Source organism: Sus scrofa, chromosome 2 (genome assembly GCF_000003025.6).
Source record: "Sus scrofa isolate TJ Tabasco breed Duroc chromosome 2, Sscrofa11.1, whole genome shotgun sequence".
In the NCBI taxonomy this organism is placed as follows: domain Eukaryota; kingdom Metazoa; phylum Chordata; class Mammalia; order Artiodactyla; family Suidae; genus Sus; species Sus scrofa.
Window position 1 is genome coordinate 147,473,160 of NC_010444.4, and position 26,526 is coordinate 147,499,685.

The 26,526-nt window shown below is 39.0% G+C and overlaps 1 protein-coding gene across 1 annotated transcript in view; it reads right to left on the bottom strand.

The window, feature by feature from the left end:
• Positions 6,973 to 26,526, bottom strand: part of LARS (leucyl-tRNA synthetase) — a 74,066-nt gene continuing 54,512 nt past the window's right edge. The window contains 10 exon segments of the mRNA XM_021084961.1: positions 6,973 to 7,382; positions 11,967 to 12,099; positions 13,896 to 13,991; positions 15,425 to 15,529; positions 18,025 to 18,135; positions 21,692 to 21,802; positions 22,042 to 22,182; positions 23,173 to 23,313; positions 24,839 to 24,888; positions 24,891 to 24,928. Coding sequence (XP_020940620.1) covers positions 7,177 to 7,382; positions 11,967 to 12,099; positions 13,896 to 13,991; positions 15,425 to 15,529; positions 18,025 to 18,135; positions 21,692 to 21,802; positions 22,042 to 22,182; positions 23,173 to 23,313; positions 24,839 to 24,888; positions 24,891 to 24,928 — 1,132 coding nt within the window. The 3' untranslated portion in view covers positions 6,973 to 7,176.

Here is a 26,526-nt window from a genome sequence, read left to right on the forward strand (position 1 = left end):
AGATATTCCATGCTCCAGGATTGGAAGAATTAATGCTGTTAAAATGGCCACACTATCTGATCCACAGATTTAATGCAATCCCTATCAAATTACCCATGACAGTTTTCATGGAACTATTAACAAACAATCCAAAAATTAATATGGAACCATAGAGGACTCAGAATTGCCAAAGCAATCCTGAGGGGAAAAAACAAGCAGGAGGCCTAACTCTCCCAGACTTCAGACAACATTACAAAGCTACAGTAATCAAGACAGTGTGGTACTGGCACAAAAACAGGCATACAGACCAAGGCAACAGAATGGAGAGCCTAGAAATAAACCTAGAAATTTACAGTCAATTAATCTTTGACAAAGGAGGCAAGAATATAAAATGGGGGAAAGACAGTTTCTTCAAAATGTGGGGCTGGGAAAACTGGACAGCTGCATGTAAATCAATGAAACTAGAACACCCCCTCACACCAGGCACAAGAATAAACTCAAAATAGCTGAAAGACTTAAACATAAGACAAAACACCATAAAACTCCTAGAAGAGAACATAAGCAAAACATTTTCTGACACCAACCATACAAATGTTTTTCTTAGAAGGCCAGTCTCCCAAAGCAATAGAAATAAAAACAAAAATAAACCAACGGGACCTAATCAAACTTAGAAGCTTTTGCATAGCAAAGGAAACAAAACAAAACAAAACAAAAAAGACAACCTACAAAATGGGAGAAAACACCTGCAAACAATTCAACCAACAAGGGCTTAATCTCCAAAATATACAAACAACTCATACAACAGCAAAAAAACCCCAAACGACCCAATAGACCTGAATAGACACTCTCTAAAGAATATATACAGGTGGCCAACAAGCACATGAAAAAATGCTCAACATCACTAATTACTAGAGAAATGCAAATCAAAACTACTATGAAGTACCACCTCACATCTGTCAGAATGGCCATCATTCATAAGTCTGCAAATAGCAAATGCAGAAGACAGTGTGGAGAAAAGGGAACCCTCCTGCACTGTTGGTGAGAATGTAAATTGGTACAACCACTATGGAAAACAGTATGGAGGTACCTCAGAAACTCAATACAGAACTACCACATGATCCGGTATCCTACTTCTGAGCATACATCCAGACAAAACTACAATTCGAGAAGATGCACGCACCATTATGGTCATGGCAATACTATTCGCTATAGCCAAGACAGGGAAACAACCTAAATGTCCAACAGATGAACAGATAAAGATGTGATACATATACACAATGGAATACTACTTGGCCATAAAAGGAACAAAACAATGCCATTTGCAGCAACATGGATGTAACTGGAGATTCTCATACTAAGTGAAGTCGGAAAGAGAAAGACAAACATCATATGATATCACTTATATGTGGAATCTAAAATATGGCACAAATAAACCTATCTACAGAACAGAAACAAACTCATGGACATAGAGGACAGACTTGTGGTTGCCAAGGGGGAGGGGGAGCGAGTGGGACGGACTGCAAGCTTGGAGTTACTAGATGCAAACTATTACGTTTAGAATGGATAAGCAATGAGGTCCTGCTGTGTAACAAAGGAAACTATATTCAATCACTTTTGATAGAACATGATGGAAGATAAAAGAAGAACGTATATGTATATGTATATATATATATATATATATATATATATATATGTACAACTGGGTCACTTTGCTTCTACAGCAGAAATTGACACAACATTGTAAATCAACTACAATAAAAAAATTTTTTAATTATATTCTTTGGAGTTCCCTGGTAGATCAGTGGGTTAAGGTTCAATTTCTGGCCTAGGAATGTTCACATGCCACAGGCATAGCCAAAAAAGAGAAAAAGTATATTCTAAAAGATGGTATCTTATAATAGCAAAAAGACACATTAGTAGAAAAACTGATGAAATCTTAATGAAACCTTTAGTTCATTAAAGGCACATGGAAGTTCCCAGGTTGAATCAGAGCTGCAGCCTATGCCACAGCCACAGCAACATGGGCTCCAAGCCACATCTGAAACCTACTCCACAGCCTGCGGCAACACAGGATCCTTAACCCACTGAGCAAGGCCAGGGATCAAATACACATCTTCATGGATACTAGTCGAGTTCTTAATCTGCTGACCTAACTCCCAAGACTATATTATATTAATGTTATTATATTAATATTAGACAAAGTAGCCTTAAGGTAAAAATTTTATAAAGGAACACTTCCTAATTAGAAAGACTCAATACACCAGAAAGATAACAGAATCTAAATTTATATGCATCTAGTAACACAGAATCAAAACATACAAAATAAAAACTGCCTGAACTAGGAGAAATAGGTAAATCTCGGATCATGAGAGATTTTACAGTACATCTCTCCCAAAGAGTACACTTAGAAAACAAAACAGTAGGATATATATTTGAATAATTCATACCTGCAACTATGACCTAATGCACATATGCAGAACTTTATGACCGTAGAATCAATATTCTTTTCAAGCTCACATGGAACATGTACGAAGACTGCTCATACACTGGGTCATAAGCTTGTCTTTATGGAAGAAGGCATAAGGCAGGCTTCTGCTAGTCCTTGATTGGGTGGTGATTACACAGGTTTTTGCTTTGTTGATAAATTCCGTTGTGTTGTTATTCATTTTAATGTGTATTTTTATACATTTTGTATATGTTTTATATATCTTGTGTATATATTATACATTTCTTATTATTGTTCATTTTTTATGTACATTATATTTACAACCTAAAAAAAGTTAAAGGGAGTTCCTTTGTGGCACAGTGGTAAGGATCTGGCACTGTCACTGCAGCAGCAGTTTGATCCCTGGCCTGGGAATTTCTACATGCTGTGGATAGAGCCAAAAAACAAACCAACCAAAAAAAGCGTTAAAATTCTTAAGGAAGGTACCAATCTCCTATAATACAAAAAGGCCGATGCAGCTTGTTTTTTCTTCAGCATTTCAACTAAGTGCTGTTTTTCTAGTTGCCCACCAGATGATATAATGGGCTTTTGCTTAAAAGTTTCCTTATACAAAACCTATATATCTTTAAACACAATAAATAGATTCAGTCCACAATACATTTATTCTCAGACATATAAGAACTGCGACTGAGGCAACGGAGGAGCCATGAATACCAACTCACACTTAACCCAAGGAAGCACAGGTTCACAGGCTCGTCGAATAAAATAGGCACAATCTCTCAAAACATTACAATTATTTTCCCCTTTTTTCTTTTTTCCCAGCACGTTTTATTTAGTGTCCCTAAGTTAATAAATAAATTAACATAAATAAACATGAATAAGTAGGCTTCGTTTAGGTACCAGGAAGGATTACTTCGATTTGGGGAATAACTAAGGCTTTGTGTAGATTGAGGGTGCAGAGAAAGAATCTAGAGAGAACAAACAATGAAACAGTTACCCTAAAAGGACTCAAAGAATATGAGTGATTATGGCCCAGCAATCTTAAGCCCATATACCCTGGAGTAGCAGCGGTAGTACCAGCAGAATTCATTAACTTTACTGCAGGCTTATCATCGCCATAGTCAGTAACATTTCGGAAGGTTTACCACTTGCTGGGCACTATGCTACATAAAAGGTTTTCCTAGGCTGCGTCATCTAAACATCTCACAACATGCCTAGAAAATAGGCACACTATTAATTCCATCTTATGGAGGAAGAAACAGGCTGAGCAACTGGCCAAAGCCACCCGAGTAGCAAGGGGAGCAAATGTAAATCGAACTCAGCTAGCCTGATGGCAGAGCATGTATGTAATCTTGCCCACTCTGCTGCAATGCCTGCACCGGGCAGATCCACAGACTTGAACTTGATGGTCTCTAAGGGATTCTTCAGTTCTAACATTCTATGATTTACCTTAATACATCTATGGTAAAGCATTCAACTAGGCCCAGTAATCTCAAACTGTATAAAGCAAAATAAAGGAGCTCAATAAAATCTCTTTACATAATCTGAAAGACAGAATTCAGTTCCTTAAGATTATCAGAATTGATCTTTCCCCACATTAAACCCTTCAAAAAATGGAAATGTTTTTCTTGCCTGTCAGTCAATATCAATTTTTTCCTCATATGAAACAATGACACAGACAATATCAAAAGACATTCTAGCAAGCATAAAAGAACAAATGGACAATGCTCTTGGTAGGAGATATATATATATATCTATATATATCTTTTTTTTTTTTTTTTTTTGGCTGTGCCCAAGACATGTGGAAGTTCCTGGGCCAGGGTTCAAACTCACGCCACAGCAGCAACCCAAGCTGCCACAGTGACAAAATCAGATCCTTAACTCACTGCATCACAAGGGAACTCCTGTTGGTTTGATTTTTAAACACAATTAGACATAAGACAAAGCTGATAAATGCAGATTTCTAGGGGGAAAAAATCCTCTTTTATTTATTTTTTTGTATTTTTAGGGCAGCACCTGTGGCATATGGAAGTTTCCAGGCTAGGGGTCAAATTGGAGCTGTACCTGCAGAACTACACCACAACCACAGCAACATGAGATTTGAGCCCCATCTGTGACCTACACCATAGCTCACGGCAATGCCAGATCCTCAACCCAATGAGCAAGGCCAGGGATCGAACCTGCATCCCCATGGATACTAGTCAGATTCATTTCCACTGAGCCAAAAATGGGAACTCCCAAAAACCCTCTCTTTTAAAACATCTAAGTTTAGTGGAGATCAAATAAAACTATTGCTATTAGCTTTAGAAAACTAGTACAGGTAGTTATTGAATATATTAAAGCTAAAAAAAATCTTATAAATATAAGACCTATTTATTTGTTCTTTATACAAAATACTTAGTGATCACAGTCAAGTCAAACCACTCTCAGCTGCTTCCCCAAAAATCATCATGAGGGGATTCCCGTCGTGGCTTAGTGGCTAGGGTTCAAACCTCATCAGGATGCAGGTTCGATCCCTGCTTCAGTGGGTTAAGAATCTGGTGTTGCTGCAAGTTGCAGTATAGGTCGCAGATGCAGCCTGGATCCATTGTTGCTGTGGTCGTGGCACAGGCCAGCAGCTGTACCTCCAATTCAACCCTTAGCTCGGGAACCTCCATATATCACAGGTGCAGCCCTAGAAAGAAAAAAAAAAAAAAAAAAAAAAGAGGAAAAAAACAACCCCAAACAAAAACTCCTCCAGAAAATCAAAAAGGAGAGAATACATACCAATCTATGAAAAAAAAAATTATCACGAGGAGTTCCTATTGTGGCGCAGAGGAAATGAATCGACTAGGAACCACGAGGTTGCAGGTTCAATCCCTGGCCTTGCTCAGTGGGTTAAAGATCCAGCATTGCCATGAGCTGTGGTGTAGGTCAGAGATGTAGCTTGGACCTAGACTTGCTGTTGCTGTGGCTGTGGCATAGGCCAGCAGCTGTAGCTCTGATTAGACCCCTAGCCTAGGAACATCCATATGCCATGGGTGTGGCCCTAAAAAAAAAAAAAATCATCATTAGAGTTCTTCTGTTTGTTTATTTATTTATTTACTTTCTTTTTTGGCCGTATGTGTGGCATATGGAAGTTCCCTGGCCAGGGATCAAATCCAAGTCACAACTGTGACCTATGCCACAGCTTTGGCAACACCAGGTCCTTAACCCATTGCGCCACAGTGGGAACTCAGAGAGTTCTTCTCTCTAAAAAGCAAAACAAGGGAGTTTCTGTTGTGGCTCAGCAGGTTACGAGCCCAACTAATATCCATGAAGATGCCGGTTTGATCCCTGGCCTGGCTCACAGTGAGTTAAAGGATCTGGTGTTGCCTTGAGCTGTGGTGTAGGTCCCAGATGAGGCTAGAATCCTGCATTGCTATGGCTGTGGTGTAGGCCCGCAGCTGCAGCTCTCATTTGACCCCTAGCCTGGAAACATCCATATGCTGCAGGAGGAGCCCGGGAAAAAAAACAAAACAAAACAAAAGCCAAACTAGGAGTTTCAGCTACGGTGCAGTGGGTTAAGAATCTGATTGCAGGGGCTCTGGTCTCTGTGGAGACGTGGGTTCAATCCCTGGCCCAGCAAAGTGGGTTAAAGGATTCAGCATTGCTGCAGCTGTGGTTTGGCTCCAATCCTTGGCCTGGGAACCTCTATATGCCATGAGTGCAGCCATTAAAAAAAAAAAGCAAAAGTAGCTGTCTAGCTCACTCTTTCCTTTTTATTAAAGAAAACAATAAACATTTGAAATTTTAGCAGAAAAAAAATTTCAAAATAAATTTCAATTTTTCATTAAAAAAAAAAAAAGAGGATAGAGTTCCTGTTGTAGTTCAGTGGTTAATGAACCCAGCTAGGATCCATGAGGACACCGGTTCAGTCCTTGGCCTTGCTCAGTGGGTTAAGGATCCAGCTTTGCCATGAGCTGTGGTGTAGGTTACAGAGGTGGCTCAGATCCCAAGTTACTGTGGCTGTGGCTGCGGCGCAGGCTGGCAGCTATAGCTCCAATTCAACCCCTAGCCTGGGAACCTCTGTATGTTGTGGGTGCAGCCCTAAAAAGACAAAAGACAAAAGACAAAAAAAAAAAAAAAAAGAGGAATTCCCATCATGGCTCAGCAGTAACGAATCTAAGTAGGATCCATGAGGATGCAGGTTTGATTCCTGGCCCTGCTCAGTAGGTTAAGTATCTGGTGCTGCCATTAGCTGTGGAGTGGGTTCTCAGATGAGGCTCAGATTCTGAGTTGCTATGGCTGTGGAGTAGGCCAGCAGCCACAGCTCTAATTTGACCCCCAGCCTGGGAACTTCCACATGTCATGGGTGCAGCCCTAAAAAGACAAGAAAAAAGAAAGGAAAACCAGCTAACTCCATAATAAATATAAAAGTTATTAGATACTTCTTAGCTTTCATCAATTGTAAAAAGTACACCTCATATAAGAAGCATAATGACACTTCTGTGTTAATCTGAAATACTAGAAGCTTCTGAGAAACAGCAATAATTTGTTAAAAACTAAAAACAAAGAATACTACATTATTTCCCTTTGAGGCCTCAAGAATGAAAAAAATTTATTAGGTCCAGGAATTCAAGATGACATGTATAATTATGATTACATGCAGAATTTGGTAGTTAGAAATGAAATCTCTTTTGGTCCAGCCTAAGGTTCTCGTAGCCAATCTATAGGTACAATCAGAGCAGTAATATCCCCAGAAAACAGGAAAAATCTCCATGTGCGTGAGTTTAATGAACCAGATAGATCATTGTATCACCAATATCTGCCCGTAGCCCATTTTCAGTAAGATGAACTTTTTTGCTCGTAAGGTCCACGTGGAAAACAGCCTGCTCAGAAATGGGGGTCTTCTCAGTGTGCTCTTTTCCCAGCACAGGAACTCGCCGAGGCCCCAGGAGCGGATCATCAAATCTCATCAGTTTTACTTTGGAAAGGTCTACAGCAAAAGAGATTACAAGATGAACATTTAATTACAGTTTTTGACTCAAACCCATGCCTGAGTCTGGTAATTCATGTTTTAAACACACTGGCTGCTGTATCTTTAAAATTTTTTCATCAGATTATTAAATAGAACCCAATCTCAAAAAGGCAAAGCCAAAGCTAACCAATCTTCATCCCCTGTCAACTTCTCCCCAGATCAAAGACTAGCAGCAATTCTATAACACACCTCCTGGAATTATAAGCCAAGGGGAGAGATTGAGCATATTTTTGAGCATTCCCCTATATGGTCTTTCAAATCACTTTTAAAATGCTTTAATTAACCATTTTTCAAAACATCAAAAGGCTTAAAACTTGTTTCTCTTTTTTGTCTTGCTTCCTGGAATATTTAAAAGTACAAGAGTTGTTGCTTTTTTTGGAAGACACTTTTGGAGAAAGAATTACTACTCTAAGAAACAGCATTACCAGTTTCTTGTTTTGCTCAAAGGATGGAAGTGCACTAACAAGCTGAGGAGAGACAAGGAGAGAAGGGGAAGAAAAGGGGAAAGGGCAGAGATTTCAGAATTCTGAGCTTTTGGCCGGGCTCCAACCCTCCCCCTGCCTGAGTTTTTTGTGATCTGCTCTTGTACAAGTTGCTAAGATGCCTCTTGGCAAAGAAAGCACTTGTCCCTTGAACAAATTTATGATCTAACAATCCTGCCAAAAACTGGGACCAAAAGAAATTTATTTATTTCAGTAATTCTGAGACTCCTCAACATCAAATGGTTTTGTTTTATATGGTGGAAAAATACAATAAATGACTAGAAACGATGATCCTGGGTTTAGAGTTCATTTGAAGTGTAGCATGGTTAGTTATGCTTAACCTGGTCCACAGAAACTGAAGATATTTTCTGAATTACTCCCCACTCCTTTCTAAAGTAGATTGCTAGGTGGTCCACAAGCTACACTCCCTAATGTTGGCTTGAGAGTATGACAGGGTTAAGATTTTTTAAAAGATAAAAGGAGACATTAATGCAGCTGGCAGCTATGCTAGAAGTATAAGTTATCTAGGCATTGCACCCTCCTTGGGAAACAAGAGACTAAAGGACTTTAAGTTTACAGCAGGGATCTTGGGGCTTACAGAGTAATTACCTGCAACTAACATGAAGGCAAACAGAGGCCATACAATCTACCCCAGATACAAGCCCTGGAGATGGAAATGGGAAAAGAGCAGAGAATCCTCAGGACTGCCATGGTCTTGTTTTGAAGGAAGAATACAATTCATTTTAACAGTTAATGCAATTCGACATGCATAATGAAGATACCAAACCATTTTTCTTTTCTTCTTCTTTTTTTTTTTTTTTTTGCTTTTTAGGGCCACACCCATGGCATATGGAAGTTCCCAGGCTAGGGGTTGAATCAGAGCTGCAGCTGCCAGTCTATGCCATAGCAACGCCACGTCTATGGCACATCTGAGACCTACAACACAGCTCACAGCAACACCAGATCCTTAATCCAGTGGGCAAGGCCAGGGATCGAACCCACATCCTCATGGATACCAGTCAGGTTCGTTACCACTGAGCCGCAATGGGAACTCCCCAAATTATTTTCTTACAGAAGCAATGATAAATCCTGCCAGCAGATTTTGTGCACAAGGCCTTTCGCTGCAGATCTGCCTCTGTCTCTTTCTCTCTCTAAACAGACATTCCTCATCATTCCAAGCAATTCTGAATCAAACTCTTTCAAAGAAGCCTTAGTACCCAACCAGACCTCTAAGCGACAGAACACATTTGCCTTGATGGTTCACCATGTACTGCATTACTGCCAATAAAATTTTTGGAGCTTTCTTAGTGATTTTACTATCTTTTCTTATCCCAGACAACTCTTATCACTGAAAATGTTGAAATTTAGGCTGCAACTACACAAGTTTTAAGGCACTTAAAGAAAAGATGAGAGTGATTGAAAGTCCCTAGGGACTGATAATGTGAAATGGAGCTTTTCACCTCCAAGTTATTAGTTCATATGTGGCATAGGCTATGAGTGATTTAAAGTCATTATCATCAAATAGCTGCTCAGTGGCCTTTGTGGAGTGAAATGATGATTTTAGTTCCCAGTTCCCCCTGGAGCTAGATCATAATCACCCTCAATAAAACAGGCACTAATTGGATGACTTGCTGGCTATTGCAGAACAGACCGAGAAATACGTTACTGAATTTCACTCCTTCCCCATTTCATATACTCAATACACTCAGTCCCCTTAGATATCAAAGAATCCTGAGGGCTTTTGGAAAAGTCTTAAGGTTAGAGCTCTGCTGTAGACTATCAACTGCAAACTCCCCCTAACATTTCTACTTTTCAAAACTCACAGCAGCTACTAACACCAAACCTCAAGCACTTTATAATAATACTATTCACAGATAGAATGACAAAGGACGTAAGACTTATGCCAGGGGCTCAGTGAGAAAAGACATGATATAGAAAACACATTCAGTATAATTCTTAAGAACCCAGTCAGTGTTGTATCTGGATATATTTAAAAGGGAGCTGGATTTGGAGTTTCTGCTGTGGTGCAACAGGATGGGCAGTGTCTCTGGGGCACTGGGATGCAGGTTTGATCCCCGGTCCAGCACAAGGGGCTGAGGATCAGGTGTTGCACAGCCAGGGCACAGGCTGCAACCTCAGCTTGGATCTGATTCTTGGCCAAGGAATCTCTATATGCCACAGGGTGCCCTGGTTTATTGAGGGATCGTGACAAATGCCCACAACAACGTGGATGAACCTTGAAGACATTTTGTTAAATGAAATGAGACAGATACAAAAGGACAAATATCATATGTTTTCACTTAGAGAGCTACCAAGAACAATCAAATACAAAGAGTAGAGTAGTAGTTACCAGAGACCAGAGGGAGGCAGAATGAGGAGTTATTATTCAATGGGCTCAGTTCAGTTCGGGATGATGCAAAGGTTCCAGAGAAGGACAGTGGGATGACTGCACATCAATGTGAACGTACTTAATACCACTGAAAGGCACACTTAAAAATGACTAAAATGACCAATCTTATTTACATATATTTTATCACAATTTTTAAAATATCTGGGAACCTCCATATGCCGCGGGAGCGGCCCAAGAAATAGCAAAAAGACAAAAAAAAAAAATAAAATAAAATATCTATGAACAAAAAAACCCGTAGCCCTAATACACTGCTGGTATACAGTGAAACGAGTATCGGTGTGAGATAAACACCTTCCCTTCACCTCACAGGTGTAACTCTCGAGGCTGCAGTCAGACAATGCTTATGCTGTAAACGCATCCCTGGTCACTACAGCTGAAAATAACCTTGCCTCTTTCTGTGCCGTAAATTTTACCTACATCTCTGTTACTATACTCGGCAGTTTCTCCTTCAGTTAAGTTCTTCAACAGCTTGGTCTCCCACTCCTCCGCTAGATGCAGCCACCTAAGCGACAGTATTCTGCAGACTCCCCAAAGCCCCTGTACCCACAAAGGGGGTTTCTACATACACACTTATCTCTACATACGCTACACTCGATAGTCTTTCAAGAAGTGGCAACAGAAGTTGCATGAATGACTTCAACAAAACAAAAAATACACAGTAAAATGAATTCCAAAGGGCTATTTCAAATCTTCTACGTTACTGGAATATTGTTACTATGAATATAACTCCATAAATCAAGTCACTATATCAGACCTGTAAACTTTTTCAGAAAATTTTTATACTAATGGTATGTGGCCCAATCGACCCTTGACTGCCATCAAAACAGAGGGATCATGCAAAGTAGAGAATCTCAACATTAATTTGTCTTCGAAATTTGGAAGAAAAGTGATAGAGATGCCTAGCACTCCTCACACTCTTCTCAGCTTAGGACCAGCTGAGGGATAAAAAAAGAAACTATAAATTATATCAGCTCTCATCAGAGAAGATCTAGATTTACTTGTGCTAAGAAATTAAGATTATTTACATATGTCACCTAGAGGCACATTGTCTAAAAGAAAGCAAGAGAGCTTTGGAGTCAAATAGGCCTGAATGCGAAATCTAGCTCCAGGATTTACTGGCTGAACAAACTGCAAGTTATTTGGCCTTTCTGACCTCCATTTCATCTTGTGCAAAAGGGGAAAAATACCCTCGGTGTACGGGGTTGTAAAAGCATTAAATGGCTGATACATGGCAGACACTAATAACTTTTACTCTGTTTCTCTTCCTTCCTCAGAAGCAGACCCAGCTGGGCAGGTTAACTTGAACTATTAAGGGAACATGTTCCTTAATTCTGAATACCTCTAAGAGATAGAAATTACTAGCTACGATTTGAAAGCTGGATGAAATCCCGGCAAAATATCTAATCAATGTCCTCATTTTACTAAAAGGGAGATCAGTTTAGAGCTTAAGTGACATGGCCAAGTCACCAAGCTGCCTTGTCACAATGTCCCCAAAAAGAGGAACGAACATAGATGTCCTGATTCTGGACCCAACCCTCTTTCCTCATTGTAGGCAGTCCCTAGGCGAGCCAGTTACTTTTCCTTCTCCCCTCTGCTTAGAACCCATCACACAAGCCACTGCCAAATGTGCATTTCAGGGAAACCACTTACCTTTGATTCCTCGGTCCACTTTCATTAAACGCCTGATTACAGAATCACGATTATCTCCTTGCCGGATTTCAATTTTGGCTGAGAAGTGGCCACTAAATGGCTGAGGATTTACTAGAGAAACTAACACACCAGGCTAGAAGAAAAAGAAAACAACTGTTATAAGAAATCAAACGTGAATACTACCAAAGGAGGGGGAATTTCTGCAAGATTTTTAACGTCCAATGAAAGGCAGATTTACTTCTGGTACTTTAAAATCAAGACCAAGGGATACTCACATATGAAAGAAAAGATGTACAAAGCTCATGCTTACAACCAAATGCCTAGGTAAAAACGACTATGAGTACATATATCAAGCGCATATACCAATACTGATAATAGATAAGTAACAATATTTTCTTTTTCTTTTTTAGGGCCACACTCCAGGCATATGGAGATTCCCAGGCTTGGGGTCCAATCAGAGCTGTAGCCGTTGGCCTATGCCACAGCAACTCAGGATCCAAGCCGTGTCTGTGACCTACACCACAGCTCAAGGTAACGCCAGATCCCTAACACACTAAGCAAGGCCAGGGATTGAACCTGCGTCCTCACGGATGCTAGTCAGATTTGTTTCCGCTGAGCCACCACAGGAACTCCACCATAATTTTATTTTCGCTTCTACAACTACCACCATTTATTGAATTCCTACTGTGTACCAGATATAATACTAAGTGCTTTATAGACATTATTCCGATATCCTACAAGGCAGTTCTTTAAGAACTCTTCATAGACGAAAAGCTGAGAACCAGAAAGATGAACAAAGTAGCCCAAGATCACATAGCTAGTAATAGGCAGAGCCTCGGATTTACTGAGCATAAACCCAGTTTTATGCAGTACTACCTCCCATATTATATAAGCTATATAGTTAAATACCCTGCTCATTATTTTAAGTGGAAAAAGTCATCTGAGCCTTATGAAAATTAAATACCTAATAGCTTAATGGAATGCCTGAAAGTAGCTTGAAATAAGCCTATCTGCATAGGGAACAGGATTTTATGGCCCAAATATGGTACCTTTTTCTGTTTGCTGGGTTTTTAATTAAATGTGGTAAAATAGCAGGATACATATAAGTCCTGTGCTTATCAAGAAAGCAGGGCATTTTATGGACTCTACATTGCACTCCACTGGAGCTGTCAAGTGCTGCCATTCTGAATGGCTTCTTTGAGAGTAAATAAATAGAAACTCCCAGAACTCCAAAACCTATTTCTTCACCTAGGAATGGCCAAAAAATATGAAATTTAAAAAGCATTTCCAGCATAATGTAAGATGATATATCAACTTGATTTATGCCAGAAGCAAACCCTCTTCACAATATCAAACCTAAACTCAATCTGAAGCATGAAAGGTCCTTTTCACTGTTTAAAAAAGTCTCACTTTTCAATTTTCACTATCTTTTTTTTTTCCAAGTCAGGTTTTGAAAATCATGTTTTTATTTTTAAAACCAAAAATAACATCTGATGCCACCACGGGAGTAAAGTTAGGAAAAATAAGGGTTGCACCAAACAAGGAATGAGAGGATCTCAAACCCAGCCCCACTTCTAATAACTATGTGGCCAAAGCCAAACTCATCACTTAACATCTCTGGACCTCACTTCCTTCCACTTTTAAAGGGCGCGCTTAGGGGTTCCCACTGTGGTTCAACGAGATCGGCAGCACCTTGGGAGTGCTGGGACGTGGGTTTGATCCCCAGCCTGGCACAGCAGGTTAAGGATCTGGCACTGCAGCAGAACCAGCTTAGCTCTCGGCTGTGGCTCTGATCCCTGGCCCCGGAGCTCCACATACCCACATACCACGTGGTAGCCCCTCCAAAAAAATGAATTTAGCTGTAAAGATCTCTCTAAAGTCTCTTCTAGCTTGGAAATGCAATGATTCAGTGAGACTCATTCAACTTACTTCTGTTCTAAAAACATTAAGTGGCTTCCCAGGACAGCAGTCTTCCCTGACTTTATCTTCTGCTTCAGAGGCAAACTTGACTTCTATACGTTCTAGCTAAACAGAGGGGAAAAAATGGAAGTCATCAGCATCACTTAATATGATTAAACTTAACCATTACTTCATTTCTCCAAAGAGCAGAACTGGTTCTCCAGCAAGTAAGAAATGGTCTCTGCAATTTTATTATTTTCCATATAAACCTTACATGAAACTTGGAATCAATTATTTAATTCATCTTACATGTCTCAGTATGTTTTCTATACAGTCATATTTATTATTTTCTATAAGGAAATCTACCATCTCTCTGCTGTAAAACAAAAATGTTTTTCTCTTTTGTAAGAGAAAACAAAAATCAGTATAAATACAGGCTTCCACTTAAACAAACGGAAGAAATCAGATAGGGAGCAACGTGTACATGCTTAAATATAAGATGATCCCAAATAAAGTGTTCCCAGTGTCTCTGAGAGAATATCCAAGTTTTTGACCTCTGTGAATGCATATGAACATTTAGAAATACACATGAAATAGATGTCTACTAATTTTTAACTTATTAACACATTTATAATTACATGACATAAAATGCCTACTTAGAAATGCTTACCTCTCCCCGTTTCAGAAAACAATTTTACTCAAACACTAAACCTGTACTTGTTTACTTTAGCGTCTTCATTATTACCAGAAGCACTTCTGAATCCTCTAACACGATTTTCTATAGAGAAGTATCTTTCCTTCTGCCTAAGCTGAATGAGAGACAGCATTTTTAGAATCTATACATGAAATTGTCCAGGGGAAGGAACTGGGATGGGTACAGCGTCGCCATCATGCGAAAGCTATTAGTAATATTCAGTTCCTGAGCTGGATAGCAGATTCGTGGATGTCCGTTGTATTACTAAGACAAAAAAAACAGGCCCAGGTATGGACCAATGATAATATATCATGAATCATAGATTATAATTAATCTAATTCTATGAATCTGTGGTCTTAAAGGGAGGGGGTAAAAGAAGCAATTCGGAGTGCCCCATAACATGAGAGATTTTTAAAACAGCTGAATATAACGCCTCTTTTCATTTTTTTAAAGATAATTTTGAGGGGAAAATTCAAGCATGTACAGTTAGCATTTTATGTACAGAAGAACTGATAAGTGAAATAAGCTAAGAGATCATTTTTTTTTTTTTTTTAATTTTATTTTCCCACTGTACAGCAAGGGGGTCAGGTTATCCTTACATGAATACATTACAATTACAGTTTTTCCCCCACCATTTCTTCTGTTGCAACATGAGTATCTAGACATAGTTCTCAATGCTATTCAGTGGGATCTCCTTGTAAATCTATCATTTTTTCTTCCTATAATTTCTATACCCACCATTCTCTCCTCTCACTCTTAAAACATATTTGACAAAGGAACTAAACACAGAAAAAGTTTATAAAAAGGTTTATTATAAAACAAAGAGCTGTATTAACTAGTTAGTGTAGTCCTGGGCCCCTCTTACCTCAAGGGAATTGGTCAGATAGACTATATTCTCCATGAGTACTGCCTGTTCATCAAATTCTAATTGCAAATCCAGAACACGAGGGCCTGTCTTCTCCAGATTTTCCTAACAGCCAAAATAGTTTTGAAAAACAAAATCATGTTAAGAGTATGTAGAAAAAGCAATCATTCTCTCAAGTGATAAAAATCTTCAAATTTGAACAGTTAAAGGAAAGGCCCTGGACTCATGGTTTTCCTTATCTATGTTTGGTTGCTAAAGAAATTACTAGCTGAAAGTAATTATCATTTAAAGCATGATAAGATTAAGGCAGCAATGAAAAGACTAGAAGGACAAGGTTTTTGATTTATATAAGAAATACTTTACCACTGTTTATTTAATATGCAAACCCAAACAATTTACTTTGACCAGGAATCAAACAAATGCGTGAAAATATTCTTTCATGTAACGAAAGAGGAAAGAAAAAAGAAAAGAAAAAAAATTTTTTTCAAGATACCACATCTTTAAAACTATTTCAGAGAATACTGAATTATTAATAACCAAGTAAAAAATTCCTACAAATTTTTTTTTTTTAATTTTAGGGCTGCACCTGCAGCATAGGGAGGTTCCCAGGCTAGGAGTTGAACAGGAGCTACAGCTGCCGGCCTACACCACAGCAATGCAGGATCTGAGCCACATGTGCAACCTACACCATAGCTCATGGCAACACTGGATCTTGACTACTGAGCAAGGCCAGGGATCAAACCTCATCCCCATGGACCCCAGTTGGGTTTGTAATCTGTTGAGCCACAACAAGAACTCCCAAAAATTTCCATAAATTTAAAGTTCTTTTTTAAAGTCAGATTTTATAGGTATTCAGATAATCCTGTGACATTAAAAAAAATTAATTTTAACATGAAACAAAATATTTGCTGCTCAAAATGCAACCTTCAAGACCTAAGTTCACACGCGCCATAAAGCGAACTGCCTAGAACATGCTCCACTTACATGAAAGTGACCTGACCCGAGTCCTGATACTCATTACTCTCCAAGTTGTTTGTTTTCCCATGAAAAAGTGCCAGAAAACCATTTTCTAATTCCCAGATTTATTGAACACTTTTCAAAGTTTCAAACCACTAATTTGCCTGGAAAATCACCAATATTACTGAAAAAAAAAAATTTTACCACTCAAAAAATGTAACACTGTTTCTTCCAAAAAGCCAACCCTTGAATCGAACATTACTTAAAATCAGTTTCATTGGATTCTATAAAGCATGTCACCAAAATTAACTGTCTCCACAACCAACAATAGGATATTTTCTTGAATCCCCATACTGACAATGGACCTGACATTCTGACCAATGGCACTGGCTGAGAACCAAGGAATTATGAGCATACCAGCAAACATGATATAACTTGATTTGTGTAGGTCAAGCCAAAATTCTAAATTATTTCTGAAAATAAACTCTTTCTGAAACACCGTAAGACTCAGATGGTTGACTCTGATTCCAGGAGCATTAAAAGGCTTTCCTAAGAATAGAGTCTACTCCAACACAGGACAAGATAAGAGTTTTGGTCTCTTATCAGAGAGAAATCTGTAGCCTAGAGAGTAAAGAATTAACCTAAACATAACTATTAAATATCTAGCAGGCTGGAAGACACTGATTAATTTTTTTTTCAATTTTTACCAAGCCTACTTTTTGACAGGTATTATTTCATTTACCCTCAAAGCTCTCCTTAAAAGGTAGGTTCTCTTACTGTTCCCATTTCATAGATGAAAACCCTCATGGCTCCAAAAACTTCAGTGATTTGCCTAAGGCCTCAAAACTAAGAAGTGACAGATAAACAAGATTTGGGCCAAGATTTGTCTGTGCCCAGAGTCTAAGATCTTAAGCAACATACAGCCTTCTTTCTGTTTCTCTTTGTCAAGAAATCCAACAGACCAGTTATGGATACGAAGAAAACTAAGAGTCTAACCCAGAGATTCTCAATGGAGGAGGGGGGATGGTGGACAGATTTTGCTATCAGGAGATTTTGCTATCAGGGCAACGTCTGGAGACATTTTTGGTTGTCACAACTTGAGTAGAGGAGGGAGAGATTCTACTGGCATCTGGTAGGTAGAGCTAAAGACACCGCTAAACGCCCTAAGAACACTGACAGCCTCCCACAACAAAGAACTATCAGCCCAAAATATGAATAAGGCCATTGCTGAGAAACCCTGATCTAACCACTATACACAATGCTTATCCTGCTAAGCTGAACCCACACAAATAAGGAATCCTGGTTCCAGTAACAGGATCTAGGGAAAACACCCTGATGTAAGCCAAAGCAGGATGTTTCCTCCGCAAACTGACAGGGAGGAGAGGAAGGGAGAGGAAGGGAGAATAAAAGAGAATCATTTAGTGCAGTATTTCTAAAGCCATTTTTCTTCCACAATACACATTTTCACGTACTTGGCAATTCCACGGGTAAACCTCAAGTCTGATCGCTCATCTACAACTACTGACTGGAAAGTGCTCTTTTAGCAGATTCTTTCAGGGAGACGGTGCCCAAGCTCCCCCTTCTTCGACGACCCGATCTAACCAGAAGCCATGTAATCACAGCTGCACAGGTCCACCACTCACCTTAATCATGGCGACAAACGGCATCACTTTCTTCATGTATTTCTTCAATTCTGGCAAATTGCCTAGTTCACTAGCAATCACTTTGTTATCAGGCAATTTTCCGCTACTGGTCTAAAATAAAAGGGAGGGGGAAGAATGGGAAAAACAATAATTTAAAGATAACGTAGAATAACAGATATGCCGATAGGGAAAGGGGGCCCCTACAACCTACTAGAGAAGAGCAGATGAGTGTGCAGCCTCAAGCATCTTGGGGAAGTGAAGGTAAATGCGTCATACAGAAAGAACTCTCCTATTTCCTCTAAATTCAAAGGACACATGTTCTTTAGGCTAAAGGAGAAAAGCAGGTGCACTGTGCTGAATATTTAATTTCTCCTTACAGGAAGGACACCTCCATCCAGGTTTAAGTATTAGCTCTGATCTGGTAATAAAACAAAATGGTCTTATAAAGACCTTACTTGTCTTCAAAGTCCTAAAAATATTTCATTAGTCATATCAAAATGAAAACTATACAACTATCACACAAGATGTATATAATGTCTGCTTTCGAATGCTCTTCCTTACAACTGTGTGGGTTTTTGGGTTTTTTTTTTTTTTTTTTTTTTTTTTTTGTCTTTTTATGGAAGTTCCCAGGCTAGGAGTTGAATTGGAGCTGCAGCTGCCAGCCTACACCACAGCCACAGCAACACCGGATCCAACCCACACCTGCAACCTATACTGCAACTCGAAGCAATGCCAGATCCTTTATCCCACTGAGCAAGGCCAGGGATCGAACCCGCATCCTCATGGATACTAGTCAAGTTTGCTTCCATTGAGCCATGATGGGAACTCTAACTTCCTTACAAACTGTTAGCACAAATGTGAAAAAAAGAATCCCTAGTATCAGCCTGTTAAAAATAATTTCTATCCACTCAAAAATAAATACCTTTATCATAATCACTAATATGCACAGAGTCCCAAATGTGCCACCTAAACTTAAATTCAGCCCTGTAAACAACAAAGGAGAAATAAAGCAAGCAACCTTTTCTGAGTTTTGGGTGACCTATTTTCTCCTTATTGTAAAAACACTGCACCAAAGGCAAGGGTTGGGAATGAATCTTTTAAAAAAGTAACATATAGTAAGATTGCCAATAATCTATTTAATTCTAACCTTTACTAACGTACATAGGAAAAAATATTTTCGCCACTTGCCAATATGTTGCTATGAAATACGTAGGAGAGAGAAAAGGAGAGAGTAGGAAATATTCCTTTTCCTTATGTTTCCAAAACAGGGGCATAATGAACATAAAGAACATTCTTCCTGATTATAAACTGACATTCTTTTAGTTCTTATGGATGAAAACAAATGAAAATTTTGAAGCTGGTCATTCCAAAAAATACTATTTTCAAACTATATAGTCAATGAATATAAGTAAAAATACAATTTCTAAAAGAATAGGGTGATGAATTTTTTTTTTTTTGTCTTTTGTCTTTTTTAGGGCCACACCTGCAGCATATGGAGGTTCCCAGGCTAGGGGTCCAATAGGAGCTGTTGCTGCTAGCCTACACCACAGCCAAGCCGAATCTGCAACCTACACCACAGTTCACTGCAATACCGGATCCTTAACCCACTGAGCGAGGCCAGGGATCAAACCCGAAACCTCATGGTTCCTAGTCGGATTCGCTTCTGCTGCGCCACGACGGGAACTCCGGTGATGAATTTTTTAATACCTTCGGTATCACACATCAAATTCACTTCTTTCACTGCTTCCTTGAAAATGCCGGTATGACTATGTACACCAGTGAGGCATAATTTCATTTTTCTACCTACCAAAGTAAATTTTACTCTTTTATTTAACATAAGGCAAAAATGTGCAAGCAGATTCTAAAGGCTACATTCTTTCTCTATTACAAAGGAGGATGTAGTTCTCCACAAAAATAGGTTTACATGGAACACAAAAATATTTTCTTTCCATCAACTCTTACAAACATAAATGTTTCTCTGAGCATTTCTTAATTTTCTATGAAAAGTATTAAGGTACAAATTCAATAAAGATCTAGAAAATCAGGAGTTCCCGTTGTAGCGCAGTGGTTAATGAATCCGACTAGAACCATGAGGTTGCGGGTTCCGTCCCTGCCCTTGCTCAGTGGGTTAAGGATCTGGCGTTGCCGTGAGCTGTGGTGTAGGTTGCAGACGCGGCTCGGATCCCGCGTTGCTGTGGCTCTGGCGTAGGCCGGTGGCTACAGCTCCGATTCAACCCCTAGCCTGGGAACCTCCATATGCTGCGGGAGCGGCCCAAGAAATAGCAACAACAACAACAAAAAGACAAAAGACAAAAAAAAAAAAAAAAAAAAAAAGATCTAGAAAATCAGCTAAGGATTTTTCCTTTATATTTCACCTTATGCTTTGGCCATAATCCCTACTTTTATCTCTCTCCTTTTTTTCTTTTTATTTAATTTTTTTTTTTTTTTTGGCTTTTTGCCATTTCTTGGGCCGCTCCCCGGCATATGGAGGTTCCCAGGCTAGGGGTCTAATCGGAGCTGTAGCCTCCCGCCTACGCCAGAGCCACAGCAACTCAGGATCCGAGCCGCGTCTGCAACCTACACCACAGCTCACGGCAACGCCAGATCGTTAACCCACTGAGCAAGGGCAGGGACCGAACCCGCAACCTCATGGTTCCTAGTCGGATTCGTTAACCACTGCACCACGACGGGAACTCCTCTCTCCTTTTTTTCAAATGCACCTTAACAGTTCTGTCCACCAATAATTATACCTTATAATCTGAGCAAAAATTCCACACCATATACTTTGTTTTCATATTTTTGAATGTGAGAGGGAAAAGGTCAGTAAATTTTTTTCTTTAGGAAAATCTAGAACTAAGTTTAAATATTGAGTTTCCTTGAAATACAATTATCATACTTAATAGCTAAATACTTGACAGTCAAAAAAACAACAACAAACTGTCCATTTCTATATTATACATATATATTATATATAATTATGAGTAATTATCAAATTGGACATTTTCTTTTAAATTACTCAAGAGCCAAGATTTAAATATTTTCAAACACAAGGAAGGTTAAAGCTTCATGAATCCCAGTGCTCAAGTCACAACAAATCCAAAAGACAAACTCAGTCCTTTTGTTTCATAATTTTAACCACACATATGAAAAGGTCCCATGCCAGGAGTTTCGCTGTGGTTCAGCGTAAACAAATTTGATGAGTATCCATAAGGATTTGGGTTCGATTCCTGGCCTTGCTCAGTGGGTTAAGGATATAGCATTGCTGTGGCATAGACTACAGACATGGCTCGGATCTGGCGTTGCTATGGCAGTGGTATAGGCTGGTAGCTGTAGCTCTGATTCGGTCACTAGCCTGGGAACTTCCATATGCCATGGGTGTGGCCCTAAAAAGCAAAGAAGAAAAAAAAAAAAAAAAAAAAGAAAAAGTCCCATGCCTTTTTATTACATACAACCAGATCCAGCAATTTATATGAAAGTTTCAGAAATGATGAAAAACACTTTTCCCTCAGCACCCATTTAAGAGCCACCAAGGGCACCCCATGCCTGAAGGTAATTAAACAAAGCTGCCTGTTTTTCCTCCCGAAGACACTGCTGACACCCTAAAGTCAAAAACAGCACAGGCCGTCCACAACACTGTTGAGGAGGAAAGACCACTTGAGAGCATCACCTCAAAGTGACTCCGTAGAACTGACAGAGTGACGTGCTGCCAAGAAGGATAGTCCTTTGCCACGTAGATGGTGCAATGTGAGGGCTTCTGAGGGGGCTGCTTGTCAGGCTTCTACAGGGCAGGAAAAAAAGTTAATCACGTTCATATATATCAAAAATGAAAAAGACCTCCTCCCAGTAGAGACTACTGCTGTCTTTAACATTAAAAATGCATATATATGCTACAGAACTACATGCGTAATGAAAACAGTCCCAGATATTTTAATGAAAGTTGTCTTTATTTTCAATACCATTAAATGTGATTTGATCGATACCTTTTAAGGAATGACCTTTTAAAAAAAATGACTTCACCTTCCCTTTAGCTGGCGTCATATAGTTCTTGAGTCTCAGTCTAAGGTCATGTGCTACTTCCATGAGATACTGTGAGGAACGTATCAAGCTTTCATCCACAGGGCCTGCTACAGGCCATGAAGCATTCATAATTGAGTCAGGCTTTCAAAATAAAAAACGAAAAGAAAAGGTCCCATGACATTAGACAACACAATTTTATGATTCTTGGTTAGTTGCATAGCAAGGCTTCCATCTGTAATTTGCACTCAAAGTTCAACCCATAACACACTTCCACAGCCCTGATCTAATGTTCCCTAGAATTCAAGCTGTGAAGTCTGCCTCTACATTGTTAATTAGCATCCATTTGTACAAGCATATTAATACCCACACACATATGCTCACTTTCAAAGAAAATTATGTAATGCTAATTTGCCTAAATTTAATCATTATTATATAAATTACGCTCCTCAGCTTTTATCCTATTAATATATCCAATACTGAAAGTATGGCTATTCGATATATACATCATGAGCACATTTCTGCATTGTTCACGCACTGAATACTACAAAAGAGCCTGGCTAATAAGGCTAGAAAGGAGTTATTAAACCAGCCAATCTGTTTATCTGCAGGCCTGGGAGAAATAACTAAATTTATCTTCACAGTAAGAATGCTAATATAATATCCCTGAATATGCAGCACTATATATGCCAGGAATTTTATATAAAACAAGAATATTTATGCAAATATAATTTCTATCTTTGTTCATAAGCAGTTCATAACAGTTATTATACCTTTCTCAATATTTTCACCTAACAAACAACTGAAAAACAGTATTAGTTATACGTGTACTCAAATGTATTACAATGTTTCCTAACAGGAATTAGGTGATAAAAACATGCACAAAGTAACATGTTTTTTAAAAAATACTGGGGAGATATGTATATATATATATAAATATGCATATAAAAGACGTATCATCTGAAAAACAGGTACCCTCAGTTTAAGCTGCTATAATAATTATGAGATGATGAACCCAACATTATTCTTGAATTATTCATTTCAGGCTTTTTCTCTTAAGTAACACTATTACAACATTTATTTAATGAGGCCAAAATCAAAACCATCCATAACATCTTAAATGCATAAAGCTACCTTTCCCAGGAGGGTCCAGATGTGCTCACACAAATGTGGACAGAATGGAGCCAAGAGGAGTGTCTGAACCTCAATAAACCGGAACACGAGATCTCGGTGCATCCCTTCTATGGCCAACTCACGATACTTATCCTTCGCAGCCTATAAAATTTGGAATTTTTTATCATTTCTCTCCTTCTACTTTTTTTAAAACAAAATTAAAAGTATTCAGTTTTTTGAAATTCCATAATGAATTTCTGTAAAGGTTTTATTTTTCACAACCTAAAAATAAGTGTGTATCAATCCTTAGGTAAATAACAATACATTGTTTAAATATATATATCTTTGAGGATCTCTGCTGTTGAGGATTTCTTCAGTATTTCTTGGCCACTTAGGATTCTTTTGGGGGGCACTCTTTGTTCATGTCCTTCGGTTATTTTTCTGGACCATTTGTTTTTGGTTTTTTGCCACACTTGGGTCATGCGGAAGTTCCCAGGCCAGGGATCAAACCCACGCCATGGCAGCGACCAGAAGCACAGCAGTGACAATGCCGGATCCTTAACCAGCTGAGCCACATGGGAACTCCCCATTTGGGTTTTTTTGGCCACCCCAGGGCATATGGTGTTCCCAGGCCAGGGATCAGATCTGAGCCACACTTGTGATCTATGCTGCAGGTGCAGCAGTGCTGGATCCTTTGACCCACTGTGCCGGGCTGGGGATTGAAACTGCATCCTGGAGCCACGAGACACTGCTGACCCCACTGCGCCACAGCAGGAACTCCCCTGTTTGTATTTGTTTGATGGGCTTGTCAAAATCCTGAAATACAGACTATAAATAAATTTCTTCCAATAAACTATGTATTTCTAAGATGATTTCAGTTGTGATTTTCTTATTTATGTTGGCAAATTCAGATTTTTTTTATTGCTCCTTTGTGTTGTTTTTATGGTTAGAAAATCTTTTTCAATTCAAAGATCAAATAAATGTACAATGAGACATATTTTTCAGCAAAAAAATGTACATCAATCTTAACAAATGGATATTTCAATTTCATACTGATTCTCAAGAAAAAAATATCTGAAAAAGACATTTTGCAATAGACATAAAAGCTGAACAATTTAAACTGTATTTAAAGGGTAAATGCCCTTAGTAGCATATATTACTACATATCAAAAAGGCTATAAATATGACACATTGCTATGCTCATCACTTATCTTTATTTAACCACATCTCTGAGAACCAAGTTGCATAAATCCCAATGTGGTATTTTAGAAAACTGACTGAGGAAAGCTACATTTTCACTTAAAGCACTGGAACTGCCAAACTTGAGGAAATAGTGACACCTTATGGAAAATCTCAGAAAGTGTTTGCTTCCAAACTAATGGCAATTAGTTAACAATTATGCTTTTTCTTAAATCAATTCTAAAATGTTTTCCCGGAAAACAACCAATTTTTAGATTTAACCTCTTGATTAACTCATAGCTCAACTAGAACAGAATTACTTACATTAAAGGGACAAAACAGAAGAAGCATCAAAGAAAACTTTAAAATCACAATCTACTGAAGAATTTACAAATTTTCAGTCTTCACTTAAGAAGAGTTATTATGTTACAGCAGGAGGAAAAGAAGGATGAAATATATAACATTCACACTGCTATATTTTATAGCTACTAAAGAATTAAGAGCCTACCTGAAACTCAAAAAACCCTGTTTTCAAAGCTTCTTTAAACATCATCTTTCATAGTTTTGATCTGTTTTTATAATTCCTGCATTCATTTCACTATTGAACAGAGAAAAAAGGTAACTGAGTTTAAAGGCAAGTATATATAGGCATAAAAAACTTCCCCGTATACTAATAAACAGTAAAATGTAACAATGTCTTAAACCATTTAAGACTGCTCAACCACAAAACCATCTTGGTGTTCCTTAAAACTGACTGCTGCGGGGAGTTCCCGTTGTGGTACAGCGGAAACGAATCTGACCAGGAACCATGAGGTTTCGGGTTTGATCCCTGGCCTCGCTCAGTGGGTTAAGGATCCGGAGTTACCATGAGCTGTGGTGTAGGTCACAGATGTGGCTTGGATCTGGTGTTCTTCTGGCTGTGGTGTAGGCTGGCAACTGTAGCTCCGATTGGACACCTAGCCTGGGAACCTCCATATGCTCCGGGTGCAGCCCTGAAAAAGACCAAAAGACAAAAAACAAACAAACAAAACCTGACTGCTGTGGTCTTCCACTGTCTACCCACTCGAGTACTGTCACTGGACACTGCTTAGGGCTCCTATTTATGACAACAGTTAATGAATGCTTGTTTAAAAATCCTTGATGGAGGAGTTCCCATCGTGGTTCAGCAGTAACGAAGCTGAGTAGTAGCCATGAGGACGCATGTTCAATTCCTTGCCTCACTCAGTTGGTTAAGGATCCAGCAGTGATATGACCTGCGGCGTAAGTCGCAGATGCGACTCAGATCTGGCATTGCTGTGGCTGTGCTGTAGGCCAGCAGCTACAGCTCTGATTTGACCCCTAGCCTGGGAACCTCTATGTGTCATGAGTATGGCCTTAAAAAGGAAAAAAAAAAAGATTGAAACTTCATTATGAAGTCCAAAATGCAGTATGAAAAGAGTTTTACTAAGGCTGTAGTCAGGTTTAATTATTGCATTTTAAAAAACTGAAACTGGGTTTAAAAAAACTCCTTATGCTACCTCAGACCCTTCATAATTTGGCCTAATATGGCCCCAATTTGTTTGATCTACTTCTGCGCTCCCATACTCTGCTTCAAAAATTGTTTATTTTTCAAGAAACCCAGAACGCGCTGCCACCCCCTCTACTTCCCTCTGTCTCTACTATCACACTTAAAATCTGGCTGGATAAGTGTGAAGGATCAACTCTTATTCTTCTTTGTAATACCAGTGCTTAGGATGGTTCCTGATACAGAGACTGGGAAATACCTTTCGAAGGAGGAAAAAAAAAAAAAGACAATTTTTTTTTTTTTTTAATGATTTTTATTTTTTCCATTATACTTGGTTTACGGTGTTCTGTTGAAACTATTCTTTTCTTTCTTTTTTTTTTTGGTCTTTTAGGGCCACATTCACAGTATATGGACGTTCCCAGGCTATGGATTGAATTGGAGCTACAGCCGCTGGCCTACACCACAGCCACAGCAACGATGGATCCAGGAGCATCTGTAACCTACACCACAGCTCACGGCAACGCTGGATCCTTAACTCACTGAGCAAGGACAGGGATCAAAACCTGCATCCTCATGGTTGCTACTCAGGTTCGTTAACTGCTGAGCCACGAGAGGAACTCCCAAGACACTTCTTTTCTTTTAACCTACATTTCCTTCAACAATTCTGCCCTCTTCTAATGCAAGACAGCATG